The sequence below is a fragment of the Papio anubis genome, chromosome 13, assembly GCF_008728515.1.
Source record: "Papio anubis isolate 15944 chromosome 13, Panubis1.0, whole genome shotgun sequence".
Taxonomy (NCBI): domain Eukaryota; kingdom Metazoa; phylum Chordata; class Mammalia; order Primates; family Cercopithecidae; genus Papio; species Papio anubis.
In genome coordinates, this window is record NC_044988.1 from 31,096,374 (window position 1) to 31,117,204 (window position 20,831).

Here is a 20,831-nt window from a genome sequence, read left to right on the forward strand (position 1 = left end):
TGCATTGTCTGGTGCATGAGCATTTCATGATGCTTCCCAGAGTGAGGTCTTCCAACTCTAGCCTTTCTACTCCTTGGAGATTCCCAGTATAGCCGGAGGCCCTGGGAGGTCTTGCTATAAAGTCAGCTGTTTAACTGCTTAACCCAGCATCTCCCAAACTTATTTGACCAAAGAATCCCCTTTTCACAGGACACTGTTACTCATCCATTAAGCTAGTGTTCTGTGGAGCACACTTTGAGAAATGCTGAATTAGAGCCCAAATATTACATTTAGTGCAGAGAGAATCTGCTCAGGGAGATGTGGACTCCAGTGCTTTATTTTGCCCTCATTACAAATATTGATACTTTAAACGTTTACTGAAACAGGCTGCTTTGACTCCTGGTGACTCGATCTTATTTATGGTGCTCAACCACTTATGCCCACATACAGCAGGTGGGCAGCCCACAAATAAACTTAGTCCGTCTGTTTTCCAAGACACAGAGTGCTCCCCCTTATCTTCCAGCATTAGCCTGGCCCTGAAGCCCCTCTTTCCAGGGTCTCTGCCTCTCAAGCTCCAGGCCAACACCAGTATAAAGGACCCCTCTCTGAAGGAAGGGAAGGAGGCTCAGCTGGAAATAACAAAATGGATTTTCTTACAGGGCTGACACACTGTTTTCCAAACCACTCTATAAACGTTTTGATTAAAAATGGATTGCTCTGAGAGAGAGCAGTTATTTGGATATATATATGTCCTTGTATATTCATGGGGGAAAAAAACTGTCTCATTCCTTTAGAATCACACCTAATGTCTTCCTTGAGAATTTATTAGAACAGCCATTGTAGGAAAAAGCAGCACTCCGGTGCCTGCCACGACCCACCCGTTTAACAAAGCAACGTGTGGGACTTGGGCACAGATGGAGAGGCATTTGATTTTGTCTGCAGAAGCTTTGTGCTTTTTAATTTGGTCACAATTCAGCCAAAAGCTTTGAAGCATTTTACCATTAAGAAATGGGGAGGCAAAGACCGGGCACAGTGGCTCACACCTGTAATTCCCAGCAGTTTGGGAGGCCGAGGCAAGCAGATTGCTTCAGCTCAGGAGTTTGAGACCACCCTAGGCAAGATGGCAAAACCCTGTCTCTACAAAAATGCAAAAAGTAGCTGGGTGTAGTGGCATACTCCAGTAGTCCTGGCTACTTAGGGGGCTGAGATGGGAGGATTGCTTGAGCCTGGGAGGTCGAGGCTACGGTGAGCCCTGATCGTGCCACTGCAGTCCAGCCTGGGGGACAGAGTGAGACCCTCTCTCAAAAAAAAAAAAAGAAAAGGAAAGAAAGAAATGGGGAGGCAGGAAAGGATCAGAGGACAGAATATACAGTGGAAGGGAACGTGGGTTCTTACATTTTGAAAGACAGGCATGCTTTGAGTCATGAACAGGTGTAACATCTACAAGGTGGGGTGGCAAAAACTGTAGAAAGACTTCCCAGGGCCTCTGGCTGTACTGGGAATCTTCAGGAAGCAGTAGGAAGGCTAGAGTTGGAAGACCTCACTCTAGGAAGCATCATGAAATGCTCATGCACCAGACAATGCATGAGGCTCTGACCTCAGGAGGCTGCTACTCTACAAGATAAACTGGCTAAGGAAGCTGCAGGTCATCCAGTGTCTGTCTATCATCACGTTTAGTCAGATAGGCAGTGGAGTTCTGTACCTGCACCCACTATTATGAAATGTCAAGTGAGAAAAAGAGGGTAGAAAAGTAGCCATCCTAAGTCAGTGTTTCCAAAAGCCAAGTGATAACTGACACATCTACTCAAAAACATTTTTTCAAAATGCTTGTCCCCCCCACTGTACACAAACAAAAACACTCTGGATCTTATGTCCTGTTTCAAGCACCTTTGCTTTGTAGTAATAAATGCAATGGAAGAATCCTGAAGAAATGCATAGAAACTGAACAGAAGATGCTGATGGTTGCGACATATCACATATTAAAACTTTAATGTAATAATTCTGTTTATTTGTTTGGCTTTATGTGATAGTTAAAAAAGTGCCAATTGGTAAAACGTGCTGTTTGTGGTGATATAAATAAAAGTTGGTCATATGATCCTTAAACATCATTTCTTTGGAACAATAAAATTAGATATTTGACTTACAGCATGTTTTCAATGAAAGTAACCCAATTAGGGTGTTTGTTGGGACCTACTTTATTTATGGATAAAATGGTTCTAAATTACATTCAATCATAAATCTTCATTTTGGTGAATAAGAGTACATTCTTATTTTTCATTATGCTTTGGCATACCTCCTGGGCCTTTTTCAGTGCCTTTTTTAAAACCCTGTTGAAGTTAAAGTTGTACTGCACTTACAATTTGATATCCTTTTTTAAAAATTATTTATTTATTTTTTGAGACGGGGTTTCACTCTTGTTGCCCAAGCTGGAGTGCAAATGGCACAATCTTGGCTCACTGCAACCTCCGTCTCCTGGGTTCAAGCGATTCTCCTGCCTCAGACTCCTGAGTAGCTGGGATTACAGGTGTGTGCCACCATGCCTGGCTATTTTTTATTTTTTTATTTTTAGTAAAGACGAGGTTTCTCCCTGTTGGTCAGGCTGGTCTCAAACTCCTGACCTCAGGTGATCCACCCACCTCGGCCTCCTAAAGTGCTGGGATTACAGGCATGAGCCACGGCGCCCGGCCTGTTTTTTTTTTTTTTTTAAATAATGACGTAACAAGCATTTTTTTTTCTTTAAAATACATAATTTTAGACTCTCTTGCATTCTATTACTTGTTCTTTCCACAACTGTTAAACATTTTGGCTGCTTTGAATTATTTATTTTAAGTAATCCTGTCATGAACATCTTGATGATTATCTGTTTCAGCCCAGAGCAGATTAGCAAATGTAAAATCATGCATCAGAGTGTGATTGTTTTTAAGACTCTGGACAAAGTCTTGGTGCCTTTCTTACTGAGCTGAGTGAAACCTTTTCAGTCTCCTAACCAGGGAACTTTGTCTTGGTAACTCAGGAACATTATTTATCTATAGTCCTTTATGACTATTGGGGTGATTTTTTTTGGTGTTGTTGAGAGAAAGTCGACTGTATTGACCAGGCTGGACTACAGTGGCATGATCTCAGCTTGCTGCAACCTCCACCTCCTGGGCTCAAGCGATCCTCCCACCTCAGCCTCCCAAGTAGCTTGGGACTACAGGCATACACCACCATGCCTGGCTAAGTTTTGTATTTTTTTGTAGAGATGGGGTTTCTCCATGTTGCCTAAATTCCCAAGCTCAAGTGATCAGCCTGCCTCAGCCTCCCACAGTGTGGGGATTGCAGATGTGAGCCACTGTGCCCCACCATTGGGGTGATGTTAACATCTACTAATTCCATGACCAAAAACAAGTCTACTCCCATCCCACCCTGTTTTGCTCTTGCTTCAAGGGTCTGGGCGATTATATTTCCAAACTGGTTAGGAATTACCAGCAATCAATACTCAATAAGGCTGAGATGAGAGATCTCAGTAGCAAATACGGAGTGCAGATGCTTGTAACACCTGCTTCATGACTGGCTCAGGTTTCTGCAGGCTCTCTTGATAAGTAGGGGCACTACTGTGGTCTAGTAAAGTCTTCAATGACATATATTAAACTTCATAGGAACCTGAACCTGAAAAGGAGCAGCATTTTTCACCTACTGCCCTGCAATGTTGACCCAGTTTTTAAAGTTTTCTTCCCAAATGATTTTGCTATGTTTGATTCCTTTAGGATTGTGATAGCTTTTCGGTAAAATCCTTCCAACCTCAAGTGAGTATTCTAAATCATGACATCATTTTCTTATTGAGGCAAGATAGTCACATTTTTACCTTTATTAATATAAACAGAATTTATTTCAGCTATGGTTAAGATTTCTTTCTCAGCAGTATCCATTTAGGTATTCTGGTCAACAGATCAGCTTGAGCAGGTGAAAAAGAAAAACCATAAAACAAAAGACCCTCACTAAATACAATTTTCGTCTGGTCGTGGGAAAAAAAAAATCATTAAAAGACATAACCCGTATTCTAGAAGTAGATTTCTTTTTTCTTTTCTTTTCTTCTTCTTCTTTTTTTTTTTTGAGACCGAGTTTCGCTCTTGTTGCCTAGGCTGGAGTGCAGTGGTGTGATCTCAGCTCACCACAGCCTCTGCCTCCCAGGTTCAAGCAATTCTCCTGCCTTAGCCTTCCTGAGTAGCTGGAATTACAGGCATGCGCCACCACGCCCAGCTCATTTTGTATTTTTAGTAGAGAAGGGGTTTCTCCGTGTTGGTCAGGCTGGTCTCGAACTCCCGACCTCAGATAATCCACCCGCCTCCGCCTCCCAAAGTGCTGGGATTACAGGCGTGAGCCACCGCGCCCGGCCAGAAGTAGATTTCTTAACTAGCATATCAGCCTTCAGCATGTCTCTAAGCTTAAAATATAATCAAAATTAAGCTGACATTTATGTAAAGTTTATAATGTATGCAGTCACCAGTTCAGAGTCATAGTATAGATGTGGAATTATAGTTTTGGTTTGTGGAAGTCATGAGAAAAATGCCTTTTGGTTTGTGGAGGTAATGAGAAAAAAACCGGTTGCCAGATGAAGCATAACGAATTAAATCTCAGTAGCGTGTGTATAATAAACCATGCATACAGGAGTTCAAACTACCACTTGCTGCACAGTGGTATGTGGCGCTTTTCCATCTCGTGCTCTATGGTATCATGGCCATGTCGCTGTGTCTGTTCACTTCCATGGAGAGGAGAGGTACTTGTCCACAAGCACCTGTGAAATATAAGACCAGTGAGTGCCTTTAAACTTGTATTTCAGGTTGTACCTCTCCCGCACGTACCCCATGTCTTATCAGAGCCATACTTGCTGGTCTGAGGTAGATCATTATGTAAAATCCATCTGATGTCACAGGCCATCAGTGGTCTTGGGGAGGGGGTCTCATTTTTGTCTGGGAAGTAGTGCACTTTCCAAGTAGCAATTTATATTTAGGCCTTAAATTGTGTAAAATGACATAATGGAAAACACCTTGGGATAGGATACACATTTTAACAGAAACAGAACACCTTCTGTAAACACCATGGTACAATTAGACCATTGTTCTGTACTTAAAAAGGAAACAAGCAACTTTCTGGCCGAGGGTGGGAGGGTGCATAGAAAACTACCACATTTGAAAAGGTATATTAAAAAAGCCCTTGCTCAGCTCAAATTAGAGAAAGAAATGACAAGAATTCAAAACTATCAGGCTGCTTCAGTTCCTTTTTTGTTTGTTTACTTTTGTTTAACCTGTAATTTAGGAAAAAATAAATTAGCAAGTGTTCGTGCTACCCCAATACATTCTGTAGGTGACGTGGAAGCTAGGTACTGCCCAGGACCTCCTGGCTTTGTCTGCCAAAGCTGGCCGTCCAAGCCCTTGCTCTGGGAGGGAGGGGGATGAGTTCGATGTCTGTAAGCAATCCCCACCCTGTGGGGAGGAGAGAAACAGTAGCACACATGGAAGAATTAGGTTCTGAGCAATGAGGGGACTTGAGAGTAAGTGGAGTTGATACTTAGGAGAATGTCCTCCATTTTTATGGACAATGGGTTCTTGATCCCGGATGGATAAGGAAATATTTGAAGAAGAGAAAAAACCACAGAGAGAAGAGAGAGGTCAGGCCTAGAGACCTGGAATGGGTCATAAAGAGGGGATTGGCCATGAAAGTTGGGGGTACACAGGAGAGACTCTCCTGACTAGAAGGTTGGTGGTACCAGCTGGGTTTTTAGAGAATGAGGACATATCCTGGAGGGCTTTGGAAGCCAGACTCTGAGATATTTCAATGATGATGGAAACAACATAGTCCCAAGAAGCCTTCCATAGATAACTTCTGGGTCCTCCTTTGTCCTTTATTCTGTGGAAGAGAAAAGAAAGTGGAATAGGTGTATTAAGTCCAGTGAGCCTTTATTTTTTAAACAGAATAAATGTGTTTATTCCTCATTGTACAGTATTGACCCCAAGTCTGAGAGCATTCAGCTCTCTTTATGAGCATAGAGAACTCGGGACTTGTCTCCTTATGGGGTTTAGAATTTTCAGGGCCTTACTGAAGACGGAGATGTAACACCAAGATTGTTTTAGCCATTTTACCCCTTAGAGCTTTGTTGCACTACTGGTCCAAACTGCTTATTTCTTATTTCACCAGTAACACAGTTGAAATTAAGAGTATGTCCATCACAGGTGTACAAAGATGTGCCTGTAATCCATCAATAGACAAATGACACCATCTGTTGGCAATGTAGAAGATGACACCATGAAGATGTCATTGAGGGAGGGTCAGGTGTTAAATCCGCGATTACAAAGAGATCTGACTTTTGGGTTGCTGCTAGGTTATAGAGAATGCTAATTTGCTCATAGAAACTGAACAATTCATATCTACAAATTACTGTCATTGCATTTCATATGCACCTTTTCAAACAGGTAAAATGTTTGGGTGTATAAATCTCACAATGGTAGAAAAAGAACAGACCAGAAATTGTGGCCCTGTGTTGAAGGTGATGGTAAATAAAATAGTTTTTGCCATATACTATTTGGCATAAGTTAGGGAAGTATGAATGCATTTCTCAACCTGGAAGAGATCCTGGAAGAGATGCGAGGGGTAGAGGTGGTTGAGAGGGTGAGAGAACACCTTGGTTCTTGCCACAGTGACCCAAAAATCCAATTCCTGAGTAAAATGCAATCTTCTTAAACCTCTTGTGTTCACCCCTGATTTTCATATTTATGAGGCCCATATGTGTATTAAAAAAATAAAACAACAGTGACCCAGTGTAGCAGAAAAACTAGCCCATCTCTTTGACAGAGGATTTTCGGTTAATTTATGCAGGCCCCTTTGCACTTCAGCATTTTTCCTGCTGGTTGCTAAGCAACCATTTGAGTTACTGCGCATGCCTTTTTTATGATAACTGTCATTATGATTACTTTTTAATTATACAACTGGGACTATGGATTAAAACAGCATATTGTCACTGATGCTTTGCCACTGCCTTCTAGTATTCTCACAAGCTCCTAGAATCACCTTCTGAAATTTTCATGGCAGGGATTTATGATTATTTTTTGATATTTCTGGCTTCACAAAGGAAGTAGAGATGGCATCATAAGGGGGGTGAGATTTTTGTGAAAAATGACTGTATCACACACCGCAAGCTGTTATTGATCTGGGTAGGCCAAATCAGATATTAGGATCTTGAACCTAAATTGTGAATTTCTTTGTGCCTTTAACCACGTCTGCTTCCAACAGTAAGTGATGTTAAAAGCTCATATTGCTTTGTAGCCTGTGTTTGAAAATTACAAAAATGCTAAGCATTGGTTGCTGTTAAACCTGCTTTCAAATAAACCTACCATGAATTTGGGGGGGAGGGTATAGCACTAATCCCAGAAACGTGAAGCATCCACACTTGCGAAACATGTTCTTCTTTCACCTAAATTGCTGCACACACATAGAAGGGCAGTTAGGCAAGATGAAGGGGTTCCTCTGGCAAAAAATAATAAAGGTATGTGTGGTTTACAGTATGTAAAATACCCTAAAAGGAATAAGACCAAGAAGATGGTCAGTCACTAGGTACATACAAAAGCCTTTCACTTGAATCTCCAGAGTATATTCTAACATATTTTGAGTTACTTTCTAAATACTATGTGAATTTGAAAACAAAGGAGTCTGGAAATAAAGTGTTTATATATATATACACACACACATATATATTTACCAATTCATTCAGAAATGAAATTTTTAGCTAACAAGGATATTTTAAATATTTCTATCAAAATAAAGAGATATATTTGCTCTGAAAGGGAAATCCACAGTAGATTTCCCATATCGTATGTGTGACAGAAGTGGGGACCAAATTGTGTTTTACTGTGATTTTGAAATTAGCACAAGGGACATTAATCTGCAGTACAGTTGTGGGATTTTTCCTGACTTAAAAAGCTCCATATCTATATGCATGGAATATAATTTGCTTTGTTGACATTTTCTGAAAGAAAAATAAAACCTGTCCTCAGTAGTGTTTGATGTGGCTTGTTTTTGTTTGTTTCACCCATCCTACAGTTCAGGGCGACAGCTCAGTGAAGTCTTCATTCAGTTACCTTCAAGGAAAGAATTACCAGAATACTATGAATTAATTAGGAAGCCAGTGGATTTCAAAAAAATAAAGGTAGATATTTTGTTTACCAACTTTATTCTTCAAGTAAATTAAAGGAGCAGTGTAAATTCATTGAAATGGTTGTAGTTGGAGCTGACCACCAGTGATGCCCACCCAGGCCTCGCCACAGGAAAGGTTGGGATGTCCTTGTGCTTTTCTGTGAATGTTACTTAATCACGTTGAGAGCTCATGTTATATTGCATTTTACTGAAGACCTTTCAGGCTCCCTGCTCCCCCCGCCCACATTATTGCTCTTCTTATTTCCCGTCATATGCTCCTCTTTGGCAAAAGGAATGACAGTGGGAGGGTGGACTTGGTGAATGGCGCCCCCTGGGGTTGTGCAGTCCCACAGCCCTGGCAGGGCTTTATGCTGTGAAGACAAAGGGAAAATCAGGCTTTGGTAACTGAGTAATGATTGCTGAATTTTCCTCTCCCTCTTTTTTTTCTCCATCTTCTCTAAAATTTCCATTAGGAAAGGATTCGTAATCATAAGTACCGGAGCCTGGGCGACCTGGAGAAGGATGTCATGCTTCTCTGTCACAACGCTCAGACATTCAACCTGGAAGGATCCCAGGTCTGTCTTCATTGTCTAAAAGTTCTTAACTGTAAATGTGCCCATGTTCTTTTTAAGTAAAATAATTCATTTTCTACCTTGTGAATCATTGCTAGTGGCAGAAGAAAAATAACTAAAAACCTATGTTCCTTGCCACCTATGTAAGAAAATAGAGGCTTTGACATCTTCAAATTACCTTTGTACCACAGCTGTGCTAGTGCCTACTCACACTTCTCTTCAAAGCCTATATTCTTTTTTTTTTTTTCTTTCCTTTTTTGAGGCAGAATTTCACTCTGTCTCCCAGGCTGGAGTACAGTGGTGCCTTCTCGGCTCATTGCAACCTCCGCCTCCCGGGTTCAAGCCGTTCTTCTGCTCTCGGCCTCCCAAGTACCTGGGATTACAGGCACCCACCACCATGCCTGGCTGATTTTTGTATTTTTAGTAGAGATGGCATTTCACCATGTTGGCCAGGCTGGTCTCGAACTCCTGACCTCAGGTGATCTCCTGACCTCAGGTGATCTGCCCACCTCAGCCTCCCAAAGTGCTGGGATTACAGGTGTGCACCACTGTGCTGGGCCTCAAAGCTTATATTCTAATTAGAGGAGGGATTCAAGTAAATCATTGAAGGTAATGCTGAAAGGCTGGCAGTACCATTTTTGCTTTTTTGGAGATTGTATATTTGATTATATTTACATTTAATTTTTCCGATTGTACTCTTGCATCAGGAGCTGAAACTACTAGAATGTAAGACAAAACAAACTATAGGAAAAAAATAAACACTGCCTCTAATTGCTTTTTAATCTTTTTTATCAGCCCAATTGCAATTCTCTTTACTCCCCTTCTTCATAGTTAACAAGTCTAAGAGTATATAAATGATCTGAATTTATTAAAATAACCAAGGGGAGGGCACTTTAATAACACCTCAATTACTGTCACATTTTGTAGGAATTTTTTCCTGTCTGTATGTCTGGCCTGGTGCCTTCAGACCCATGAAGAAGAAAGAAAAAGACAAAGATGTACCCCTCAACCAATGCAATATCAAACCACCTTTAAATTCCTTAAGCCTGCACATCAATTTCAGTCATCAAACAGGAGAATATAGAAATCTTCAGAATGTGCCTTGAACAGACTTAAACAATTTCTAAGTTAATAGCAGTAGTATCTTGACCAAAACAGGAGGTCTTGAAAGCAAGGCTTCTGTTACTCAAGGCATTCTCCAAGGAAAGTTAAGCTGGAAGCCAGGACATAGAAAGTAGAAGAATCAACAAAGAAGGTTTTGTGAATGACAGTTTATTTTAGTCTCTGGATAGATATTTGGATTCTTTATGTCAATATGGCATTATTATGATATGCATCCAGTCCTTTTTTCTACAACCTTCCTATCTGTTTTCACTCTCACTGTCACAACTGAAATGAGGTGTTAAGTGGCCTCTTGACTGGTTTCTCCCCCGGGCCATCTGGACACTAGTTTGTCTTTCTCCAGCCACCTTCCTATCCTATTCATTTACTGCCCCTTTCCCAAGCTTTGAGGTTCCCCAAAGAACGAATTTATCTCTGTAGACTGCTTGCAGAAGTCTAATATAAGTCTTTGGCTTCATCTGCTACTCCTCAACCTAAACAGCCCATAGTCCATTCAGACTGATACCATAATCACCTGCTTCTCCAGTTACGTTTCTTTTAGTCTTTAAGATCAGAGAGATTCTGTGTACCTTTTACTTCTCAAGATGGAAACATCTTGCAAAACATAGGACAATATTTTTTTTTGGAGATGGAGTCTCACTCTGTTGCCCAGGCTGGAATGCAGTGGTGCCATCTTGACTCACTGCAGCCTCCTCCTCTCAGATTCAAGTGATTCTCCTGCCTCAGCCTCCCGAGAAGCTGGGATTAAGGCATGCACTACCATGTCTGGCTAATTTTTGTATTTTCTTTTAGTAGAGATGGGCTTTCACCATGTTGGCCAGGCTGGTCTTGAACTCCTGACCTCGTGATCAGCCCACCTCAGCCTCCTAAAGTGCTGGGATTACAGGCGTTGAGTACCACACTTGGCCCAGGACAATATCTTAACCAGGAAATTGACATCAATACAACCCCAGATGCATCTCTTGTATTCTTGCCTCCTCGTCTTTCTCATTTGTTTTCCTTTTCTGAAAAGCCCCTCTCCTTTCTCACTGCTGAAGGAATTCTTCTCACCTTTAAGATCCAGCTCAACTCTGATGCCTCTGGCAAATTCTGCCCTGATGGTCCCATCCTGTGTCTCTCTCGTGGGTCTTTTGTTCTGCCATAGTCATACTCACTGCCTATATTGTTCATTTGGTGCATACCACAATTTGCCCGGTCACTCTTTTGAACGTGCAGGTCTTCTTTACAATAAAAGGAATATGTTCCTAAAGAGCAGGGCTTGTTTTATTTTCCTTTTAAATTTTTTAAAAATTGTGATTAAAAGACATAAAATTTATCATAATCAACAAATCTTTAGAACTTTGTTGTCTTGCAACTCTGAAACGGTGTGCCTATTAATAACTCTTATCTCCTCCTTCCCCCAGCCCCTGGCAACCACCGTGGCACTGTCTGTTTCTATGAATTTGCCTATTTTAGATACTTCATATAAGTAGAATCATAGAGTACTTGTCTTTTTGTGACTGGCTTATGCACTTATGGACTTAGCATTATATTCTCCAGTGTAATCCATGTTACAGGATTTCCTTCCTTTTAAAGACTGAATAGTATTCCATTAAATGCATAGCCCACAGCTGCTTATCCACGTACTTGTCGGTGGGCCTGTGGGTTGCCTCCACCTCTTGGCTATTGTGAATGCTGCTGCTAGGAACATGGGTGTGCTAATGTCTTTTCAAGACCCTTCTTGTGATTCTTTATATACCCAGAAGTGGGGCTTATGGATCATAGGGTAATTCTATTTTCAATTTTTTTTTAGGAAAAGGACCATTTTTGAACTTTTATCTTTCAGCACCTACCCAGGGCCATGCTCAGATAGGTGTATCCATTAAAAATAAAGTGTTAATTGGATGAGTATTGGCTGCTAATGATAAACTCAGTAATAAGGAATAGCCCCCACTTGCTAGGGGCTTTGCATTTTAAAGAAGATTGCTTTACCACTGTCTTACCACAGTATTTGGTAGAACAATCCAAATAAGAAATGTGGTTTTTAAAAATACCGTTTTTGTTGTCCGATATGAGGATATTTTATCTACTCTTCTCCTCTAAGCATCCATGCACTTTTAAATAATTTCAACTGCATTTGGACTTTGTATATGAATTTGTATGTCTGTATTTGGGCGTGGCATTTTGCTATTGGGTTTTCATGTGGGCATAAAAGCTAACGGTGACATTTCTACTAAGATTCATGTAAAGTAAGCTTGTGTGTTGCATAAGGAGGGGTTCACTGCCATTTTAAATCTTAGGCCCTCAGCTTGCAGTTTTAACTGATACCCCTTTGACTATTTAGATCTATGAAGACTCCATCGTTTTACAGTCAGTGTTTAAGAGTGCCCGGCAGAAAATTGCCAAAGAGGAAGAGAGTGAGGATGAAAGCAATGAAGAGGAGGAGGAGGAAGAGGAGGAAGAGTCAGAGTCGGAGGGTAAGCCCAGACATTCGGGTGCTCTGCATCTTTGCTGCTCCTCACTTGCATAGCTGTCTCCGCAAATGCTCGCAGAAGAGACTTGAGAGTGGGGCAGATCTGGATGGGAGCCCTTAGTCCACTTTGTCCTTGCTGGGCAACCAGGGGCCATGTACTTAACCCTGCTCATGCTCAGTTTTCTCATCTGTAAAACTGAGGTCCTAAAAATGACCTCCAAGCATGTAAAATGTTTAGCATAGGCCAGGCTCTGTAGCAAACACCGTTTGCTTGCTTAGTTTTTTGAGACAGGGTCTTACTCTGTCACCGAGGCTGAAATGCAGTGGCATGATCTTAGGTGACTGCAACCTCCACCTCCCGGGTTGAAGTGATTCTCCTGCCTCAGCCTCCTGAGTAGCTGGGACTACAGGCATGTGCCATGACATCTGGTTAATTTTTATATTTTTAGTAGAGATGGGGTGTCACCATGTTGGCCAGGCTGGTCTCAAGTGATCCACCCACCTTGGCCTCCCAAAGTGCTGGGATTACAGGCGCAAGCCACCACACCTGACCTGCAAACACTTTCTGAATGTTGCCTTTGAATACTGCTGTTAATGCCACCTATCTTCTATTCTTTACCATAGTGGTTTTAAAACCTGGAGGGCTTGAAGAGTATGTCAGTGTTTGATCCAGTAGCCTGTGGTGGGGCCTGAGAGTGCACATTTCTGGCAAATTCCCAGGGGAACTGACAATGTTGGGCCAAGGACCACACTTTGAGAATCACAGCTTTAGAAAATAATTGTCAAACAAACTGAGTTGGAACTGTGAATTTTGCATAGAATTTTTTTTTTTTTTTTTTGCCAGGGGAAGAGGGATGATGACAGGGTACTGTCTTTATTTAAAATGTTGATATTTTGTGTATCATGGATTTGGGGGGGGCATTAATTTGGGTTTTTAAAATATCACCTTTTAGGATATTAGTTGATTACTGGGGTTTGGTGCTCCCTTCAATTTTACATCCAAGGTGAGTGCCTCCGTTGTTTTACCCTAGTTCCAGCCCTGACTGATAACCCAAATATTCCAAAGGTTAAGGGTGCTGTCAGAAGTTGAAAATTTCTTATTAGGGCATAGTGGCTCACAACTATAATCCAGCACTTTGGGAGGCTGAGGTAGAAGGATAGCTTGAGGCTAGGAGTTCAAGACCAACCTGGATAACATAGTAAGACCCTATCTCTACAAAAATTTTTATAAAAAGAAATAGCCAAGTGTGGTGGCACATGTCTATAGTCCCAGCTACTCAGGAGGCTGAGACAGCAGGATCGCTTAGTCTAGGAGTTCAAGGCTGCAGTGAGCAATGATCACACCACTGCCCTCCAGCCTGGGCAACAGAGCAAAACCCTACCAAAAAAACACAAATATTTAAAAACTATAAAATTTCTTCTTTCCTATGTGTGTCTTCACCCTGTACTACTCAAAGTAATAAAACCTAGTAGTTATGGACTACTATGTAAAACAGCATAAGCCAGGCCTGGTGTCTCACGCCTGTAATCCCAGCACTTCGGGAGGCTGAGGCGGATGGATCACTTGAAGTCAGGAGTTTGAGACCAGCCTGATCAACATGGTAAAACTTCATCTTTACTAAAAATACAAAAATTAGCAAGGTGTGGTGGCGGGCACCTGTAGTCCCAGCTACTTGGGAGACCGAGGCAGGACAATCGCTTGAACCCAGAAAGCAGAGGTTGGAATGAGCTGAGATCATGTCACTGTGCTCCAGCCTGGGCCACAGAGTGAGACTCTGTCTCCAAAAAAAAAAAAAAAAAGTATAGACATGCTTTTAAAAAATTATTAGGTTTCTAATTACATATTAATACAGATGACTTGGAAAATAGATTTTCAAAGGTAAAAAATGTGTAATTCTGTATCTCAACATACATGTAATACTTTGAGAAGTTAGCTTCAGTTTTTTTCTATACATAAATTTGTTTATAAAAACGTAGCACACTGTTTTGTGCCATGATTTTTGTACTTATTATGAACACTTTCCATGGCAATGAGGGTTTTTTTTACAGCAACATATATTAACATGTATATTATATATTAACATTAAGGAATGTACTAAAACGTGTTAATTATACTCTGTTCATCAGGCTGTTTCCCAATAATGCTGTCCTGAGCATTTTACCCATATAGATTATTGAAAAGATGTAAAATGTATGTGATGCATACACATTGCCACAGAGAATGGAGTTTCCATTCTTGCCCTCAACATCCATAAGTGACTCTTTCCCAACATCCTTTTCTGGTCTCTCAATATCTAGTTAGTGATTCTGCCTTTTATGAATTTAAACTTCCCCAAATTCATGTAGTTATTCCTTTGTTCTAGCATTTGAATACATCTGCATCATCTATCTTAGCTATATTTCTAATCTCTTCAAAGAGCTGCTCTCTTACCCCATCTATCAATTTCATTTCTCAAGCCTTGGTATATTTATTTTCTCTTGCTGCTATAACAAATTACCACAAACTTAGTGGCTTTAATACAACACACACTTATTACCTCATGGTTCTGTGGGTCACAGATTCAGCATGAGTCTCCCTGGACTAAGATCAGTATGTCAGCATCCTGCGTTCCTTTCTGGATGCTCTAGATGGGCATCCCATTTCCTTGTTCATCCTGGTTCTTAGCAGAGTTCAATTTCCTGTGTTTTTAAAATAAAGTTCCCACTTGCTTGCTGGCTGCCAGTGGAAGGCTGTTCCCAACAGTGTTCTTTAGCTCATTGCCCGCCCCCCCACCTCCACCCCTTGCTTCAACTTTAAAGCCAGCAATGACAGGTACAGTCCTTCTCATGTTGTGTCTCCATGAATCTCTCTTCCACTTTTAAGGATGCAGGTGATTAGATCGGGCCCACCTCGATACTCGATAATCCACAATAATTTCCCCATCTCAAAGTCAGACAATTAACAACCTATAATCCCTTTTGCCATGTAATATAACATATTCAAAGGTTCTGGGATTAGGATATGGACATCTTGTGAGGAGACAATATTCTACCCACCACACTTGGTAGCTAGAACTTTTCATAGGTGCATATGGTTGTATCATAAAACCTTAGGAAGCTGTTTACAGGGCTCACCTAATGGTCCAGTGTATTAACCTGCTTGTCCATAGTCTGTCAGGTGGGTTTTTTGGAGAAACATATCCACTGACGCATGCCTGACAGCATTAGAGTGCACCACACTCCAAAGCGCATTTAGATTATGCTCCCAAGGATACATTTTCTTACCCCTGTTGCCCGTCTTCTACCTGTTCATTTTCCATACTCCTGTGTCAGGGAGAGCCCACACCTGGATAAATGGACATACTTCACTTTGCCTTTCCACATTGTTTAGAAATGCCCATTATGGCTGGCTTCTGGCATCTATTTCTTTAGATATCCCACATCTTTCCATTTGCATTAACAGATAGGCTTTTTCATCTCCAGTCTCTTCTTCTTGTCCTAAGTTACCCCACCCAAAGCAAAGGGCCCCACCTCATCGCTTGTTAAGCAGCAGACATTGGGTATAATAGAGAGAAGGCTTGGCTAGGAGTACTATTTTGTGTACTAGGATTTGCCAGCCTTTGGCCCGTTTGGGATGGAGGAAAGGCAAATGCTACCACCACACTTGAGTACAAAACAGCACAGCTCTCATCTCTTCTGTTAGCTTATGTTTCTGTGGGAGATTTTAGTTTTGGAAATATTTTGTGGGTCCCTCTACTTCACAAAAGAAGTCTGGAACATTCTCCTCTCCAAGATTCCTTCTGGAACTAGGATTCCCTCTATGACAACATCTATTTCTAGATGCCTTGAGACCCACCAGACATGGTAGAGTCTAGCAAAGCTGGCTTGAATGAGAGACCCACATTTTCAGTGCCTTCATCATCAAATACCAAAAATGGTATTCTATGGATATCTATCCCAAATAGCTACCGTGGAGCAGATTGTCTTTGATGGTCTTTGTTCCTTGGGAGAGGTACCTATATTTATGATATTGTACCTTGAACTCTTCCAAGTGTTTTCACTTGTATCCCCAGAATAGTCTTGTGAAGGTGGAAATGGGTGCGATCTTTCTGAAGGCTAATCTGGCAGAGCACTGTTAGAAATTTACCATATGGACATGTCCACCATACCTCCCTCAAATTCTGCCAAGATACATTGAAATAGGTTCACAGCAGCTTTGTTTATACTGGCAAAAAAAAAAGGAAACTTCAGCCCTCGTCATATGAGACTGATTAAGTAAATTATAGTATACCATACGATGGAAAATTTTCAGGTATTTAGAAGAATTAGACAGGTATGTATGAGCCTTTACCTATAAATATCCCGCATATGTGAGTAAACAGTAAGTGTAGAATATGGATGTGTATAAAGATCCCTTTGAGATAACTATTTAAAGAATTCAAGTACATATGTGTATATATACACATACTTGAATTCTTTATATTCTATAAAGACTTTTATAGAATATGTAGAATTATACATAGAGACAGAGAAGAATGGATGTACTTGCAGGTATGGACATAAACATTTGTTTTCCTGGAAATAATTACCAGAAAGAGAGTTGTAGGGAGAGAAATTAGGAATGGGGGAAAGGAGGCATTCAAAAGTGTTTTCTTTTTACTTTCCATTTTGTACCTTTATGTTAAAAATGTTATTGAACTATTTGAATTTTCTTTTTAAGTCAACTGGAGTTATCTACGTAGTAAAATTATTGGCCTTTAAAAAACTCTTTATATTTTTAATGTAAAAGTTCTATTAAATGATTGCCCAAACACCTCCACAAAATAGGAAACACTTCCCCTCATTATCCTTGGTCAGCCATTGGGAGACAGGTAAAGGACCCAGCCCCGCTGTCCTCCGTGGGACCTCGGTCCCTCTTGTTGCCTGTGACTATATCATTTACCTTCCAAAGGGGGAGACAGGTTGGCAAGTGGAAGGGATCGCTGACTAGACAGAACCACACAGAACAGGCATAATCCAGGAATGTTCTGGGCACTCCGGGATGTTTGTGTTGTCTGTAGGTTGGTGATAGTCTTATCACCTATACAAATATCTCCCTTGTGATTACTCATTGCTATCTATTTCATTTGCTTTGGTTTTAGCAAAATCAGTCAAGGTGAAAATTAAGCTCAATAAAAAAGATGAGAAAGGCCGGGACAAAGGAAAAGGCAAGAAAAGGCCAAATCGAGGAAAAGCCAAACCTGTAGTGAGCGATTTTGACAGCGATGAGGAGCAGGATGAACGTGTAAGTGTAGCTGACTGGCACTGAAGGCGGAGGCGCCCTCTCCACTGCTCGCTGGCCTCTTGCATTTCCATGGCCCTTCAGCCTTTTCACTTTATTACCTAGGAGTGGAAATGTCAGGATTTAGTGAGATTTCATTATTGAGGGATGTGAATGGAGCTGTATGATTTAGAACAAAGAATTGGGGGCTTTGTTTATTGCTTTTTTAATAGTCTTCAAAAATGAAAAACTACTAAATCAAACTCTTTTCCCCCTTTTTAATCTTCCCACAGGCTTGCTTATAAATATGGTTTTCCCCATAGCCAGTTAATATTTTATATCCATCACACCCAGCATAGCGCCTGGTACATAGCAGTAGATTAGATGGAAGAATGAGAAAAAGTGATATGACGTCAGAGTTACTGGCTCGAGTTGCTACTTAAGGGACCGTGTAAAAACTCAAATGACTTTTTTAAGTACCTAGGGGTGTTATTTTTAATACTTGAAAAATGCAGTGAGCATCTATTGAGCCAGGCCTTATAATATAGGTACCTCACTGTGTGGTAGCATATTAAATACTGATGTCAGCATCATGAGATAGATGTCACTCTCAAAAAACATGTTACAGAAATGGTTAGGTTACGTGTGTTTTGCTACAGATCACGTAGCAGAGGTGGGATGCGGACCCAAGTAGAATAACTCAGTCTAGTGTGCTATGCCTGACTGGGCAGCAAGGTAGAAGAGTGGGCAGAAGCTCCTAATACCTTGCCTTTTGAAATACCCTTCATTTCATCCATTCACTTTCCAGAAGATGGCTTCCTGGCACCCACATTCTTTTCTTTCTGGAAAGATAAATTTCCCTTTTTGTGCATGTGCTAGTTTGATTTTCCTTCAACACATTACCATTTTGGTAAAATTTCAGAATTATGATCTCACCCCAGCCTTAACCCTTGATGCAAACATTTTCAAATACATTTAAAATACTGTATTTTCTTTAGGAGATATCAAATGCAGGGTATTTTTTTTCTCCCATGAATTTTCTAAAACCTAGGACTGAAAAAGAGAAAGTATTAGCCATAAACCTTTCAAGCCAAAGTGAAAGGGCACAAACACCAGCTTAGAGGGTGGGCTTTGCTTTGGGGTTTTCAGTAAGAAAAACTTCTCAACTTCGAGGCTGTCGATGCCTCTTTAATGTGTTTCTGTCCTTCCACAGAAAGAGATTTGGCGGGTTGTTTCCAAAATGTCATTTTTTTCCTAATGGCCTCTTGATGGTTTGTTTTGTTTTATGTATTCTTTTTCTTGCATGTGATGTTACTTCATTTTATCTTATTTTTACTTTTAGGAACAGTCAGAAGGAAGTGGGACGGATGATGAGTGATCAATATGGACATTTTTCCTTGGTAGAACTGAATTCCTTCCTCCCCTGTCTCATTTCTACCCAGTGAGTTCATTTTGTCATATAGGCACTGGGTTGTTTCTATATCATCATCATCTATAAACTAGCTTTAGGATAGTGCCAGACAAACATATGATATCATGGTGTAAAAAAAAAAAACACACATACACAAATATTTGTAACATATTGTGACCAAATGGGCCTCAAAGATTGAAACAAACAAAAAAGCTTTTGATGGAAAATATGTGGGTGGATAGTATATTTCTATGGGTGGGTCTAATTTGGTAACGGTTTGATTGTGCCTGGTTTTATCACCTGTTCAGATGAGAAGATTTTTGTCTTTTGTAGCACTGATAACCAGGAGAAGCCATTAAAAGCCACTGGTTATTTTATTTTTCATCAGGCAATTTTCAAGGTTTTTATTTGTTCGGTATTGTTTTTTTTACACTGTGGTACATATAAGCAACTTTAATAGGTGATAAATGTACAGTAGTTAGATTTCACCTGCATATACATTTTTCCATTTTATGCTCTATGATCTGAACAAAAGCTTTTTGAATTGTATAAGATTTATGTCTACTGTAAACATTGCTTAATTTTTTTGCTCTTGATTTTTAAAAAAGTTTTGTTGAAAGCGCTATTGAATATTGCAATCTATATAGTGTATTGGATGGCTTCTTTTGTCACCCTGATCTCCTATGTTACCAATGTGTATCGTCTCCTTCTCCCTAAAGTGTACTTAATCTTTGCTTTCTTTGCACAATGTCTTTGGTTGCAAGTCATAAGCCTGAGGCAAATAAAATTCCAGTAATTTCGAAGAATGTGGTGTTGGTGCTTTCCTAATAAAGAGATAATTTAGCTCGACAAATGCAGCCTGTTTCTTTGAATTCTAGAGGATTGAAACCCTTGTGCCTGAAGTGGCAGTTTTCTGTAGAGGGCTGGGCAGCCTCTTGCTACAGAACACTTGATAGGGAAAATGAGAGAGCCAGTCTCCTTGGTGTGGTCCAGCTGTGTCACCAGGGGCACCTGTTGCACCTATGACTTTATTAAACAGCAGAAGAGATGCTGCCATGGGCCAAGCCATACGAAGTCCCTGCTCAGCCTTAAATTCTGTTTCTTAGTTGGAAAATCTATATTGCTATTTATGTCTTTTGATTTTGAAAGATTTCAAAAATATTCCATTGAAAGACTGGTTCAGTGAACACCTATATACCCTCCACCTGAGATTCAACAATAATATTTCATCCTTACCCTGTTTTATTTTAATAAACCATTGGAAAATAAGTTGCCATCATTATGATACTTTGCACCTAATATTTCAGCACAAATCTAAGAATAAGGGTATCTCATAGCCAACCACAATCCTATAGCATACCAAAAGGAATAAACAATAGTTCCCTGATATCTAAGAGACAAGCCATAGTCGCATTTTCCCAGATGTCCTAACATTATCTTCTATTTGTTTGGTTTTAGCCAGGATCTTTCCAAGGCTCACACTTTGTGTTTGATTGTAACATTTCTCAATATCTTTTTTAAAGTTCTCAAAAAAAAAAAAAGTAGCACAAAGATGGGCACATTCTTTAAGAAGCTGGTGATGATAGGATCAAAATGGGAGTGTTTTCCTTCAACACTACTGGATTGATGAAAGCTTCCTTTTTTAGAATTATCTAAGGAGAACTCCAGGATCTTTGCTTTTATATATATTTGCCAATGCTGTATCCTGCTTTGAATCTTGAAGGAAATTTGATCCACACAGAGTACAGTCCTCCTGAGAAACCTCTTTGTCTCTCTAAATAGCAATTCATGTATTAATTTCCAGTTAGTCCGAGCATTCAGGAGGAGGAGTTTCCCTTCTTGGTTGGTGTCTCGGACTTGCTAACCACAATAGGATTGGAGACCTCCACA

At 40.4% G+C, this 20,831-nt stretch overlaps 1 protein-coding gene and 1 long non-coding RNA gene across 15 annotated transcripts in view; one reads left to right on the top strand and one right to left on the bottom strand.

Annotated features, from left to right (window-relative positions):
- SMARCA2 (SWI/SNF related, matrix associated, actin dependent regulator of chromatin, subfamily a, member 2) overlaps positions 1 to 19,790 on the top strand; it is a 182,214-nt gene extending 162,424 nt beyond the window's left edge. For 12 of the 14 annotated variants that reach the window (XM_031654174.1, XM_031654176.1, XM_031654175.1 and 9 more), the window contains 5 exons: positions 8,053 to 8,158; positions 8,619 to 8,720; positions 12,163 to 12,295; positions 17,412 to 17,554; positions 18,873 to 19,790. In XM_031654174.1, the coding sequence (XP_031510034.1) occupies positions 8,053 to 8,158; positions 8,619 to 8,720; positions 12,163 to 12,295; positions 17,412 to 17,554; positions 18,873 to 18,908 (520 nt within the window). In that variant the 3' untranslated portion in view covers positions 18,909 to 19,790. The remainder of the gene's footprint in view (positions 1 to 8,052; positions 8,159 to 8,618; positions 8,721 to 12,162; positions 12,296 to 17,411; positions 17,555 to 18,872) is intronic. The other 2 variants (XM_031654180.1, XM_031654181.1) reach the window with 2 other exon arrangements.
- Positions 5,408 to 15,474, bottom strand: LOC116270010. Its single transcript, XR_004177853.1, has 4 exons — positions 15,406 to 15,474; positions 14,829 to 14,970; positions 7,347 to 7,434; positions 5,408 to 5,865 (listed from the first exon to the last, which is right to left on the bottom strand). It is a non-coding gene; the product is annotated as an uncharacterized LOC116270010 (long non-coding RNA).
- Positions 19,791 to 20,831: the final 1,041 nt, after the last annotated feature.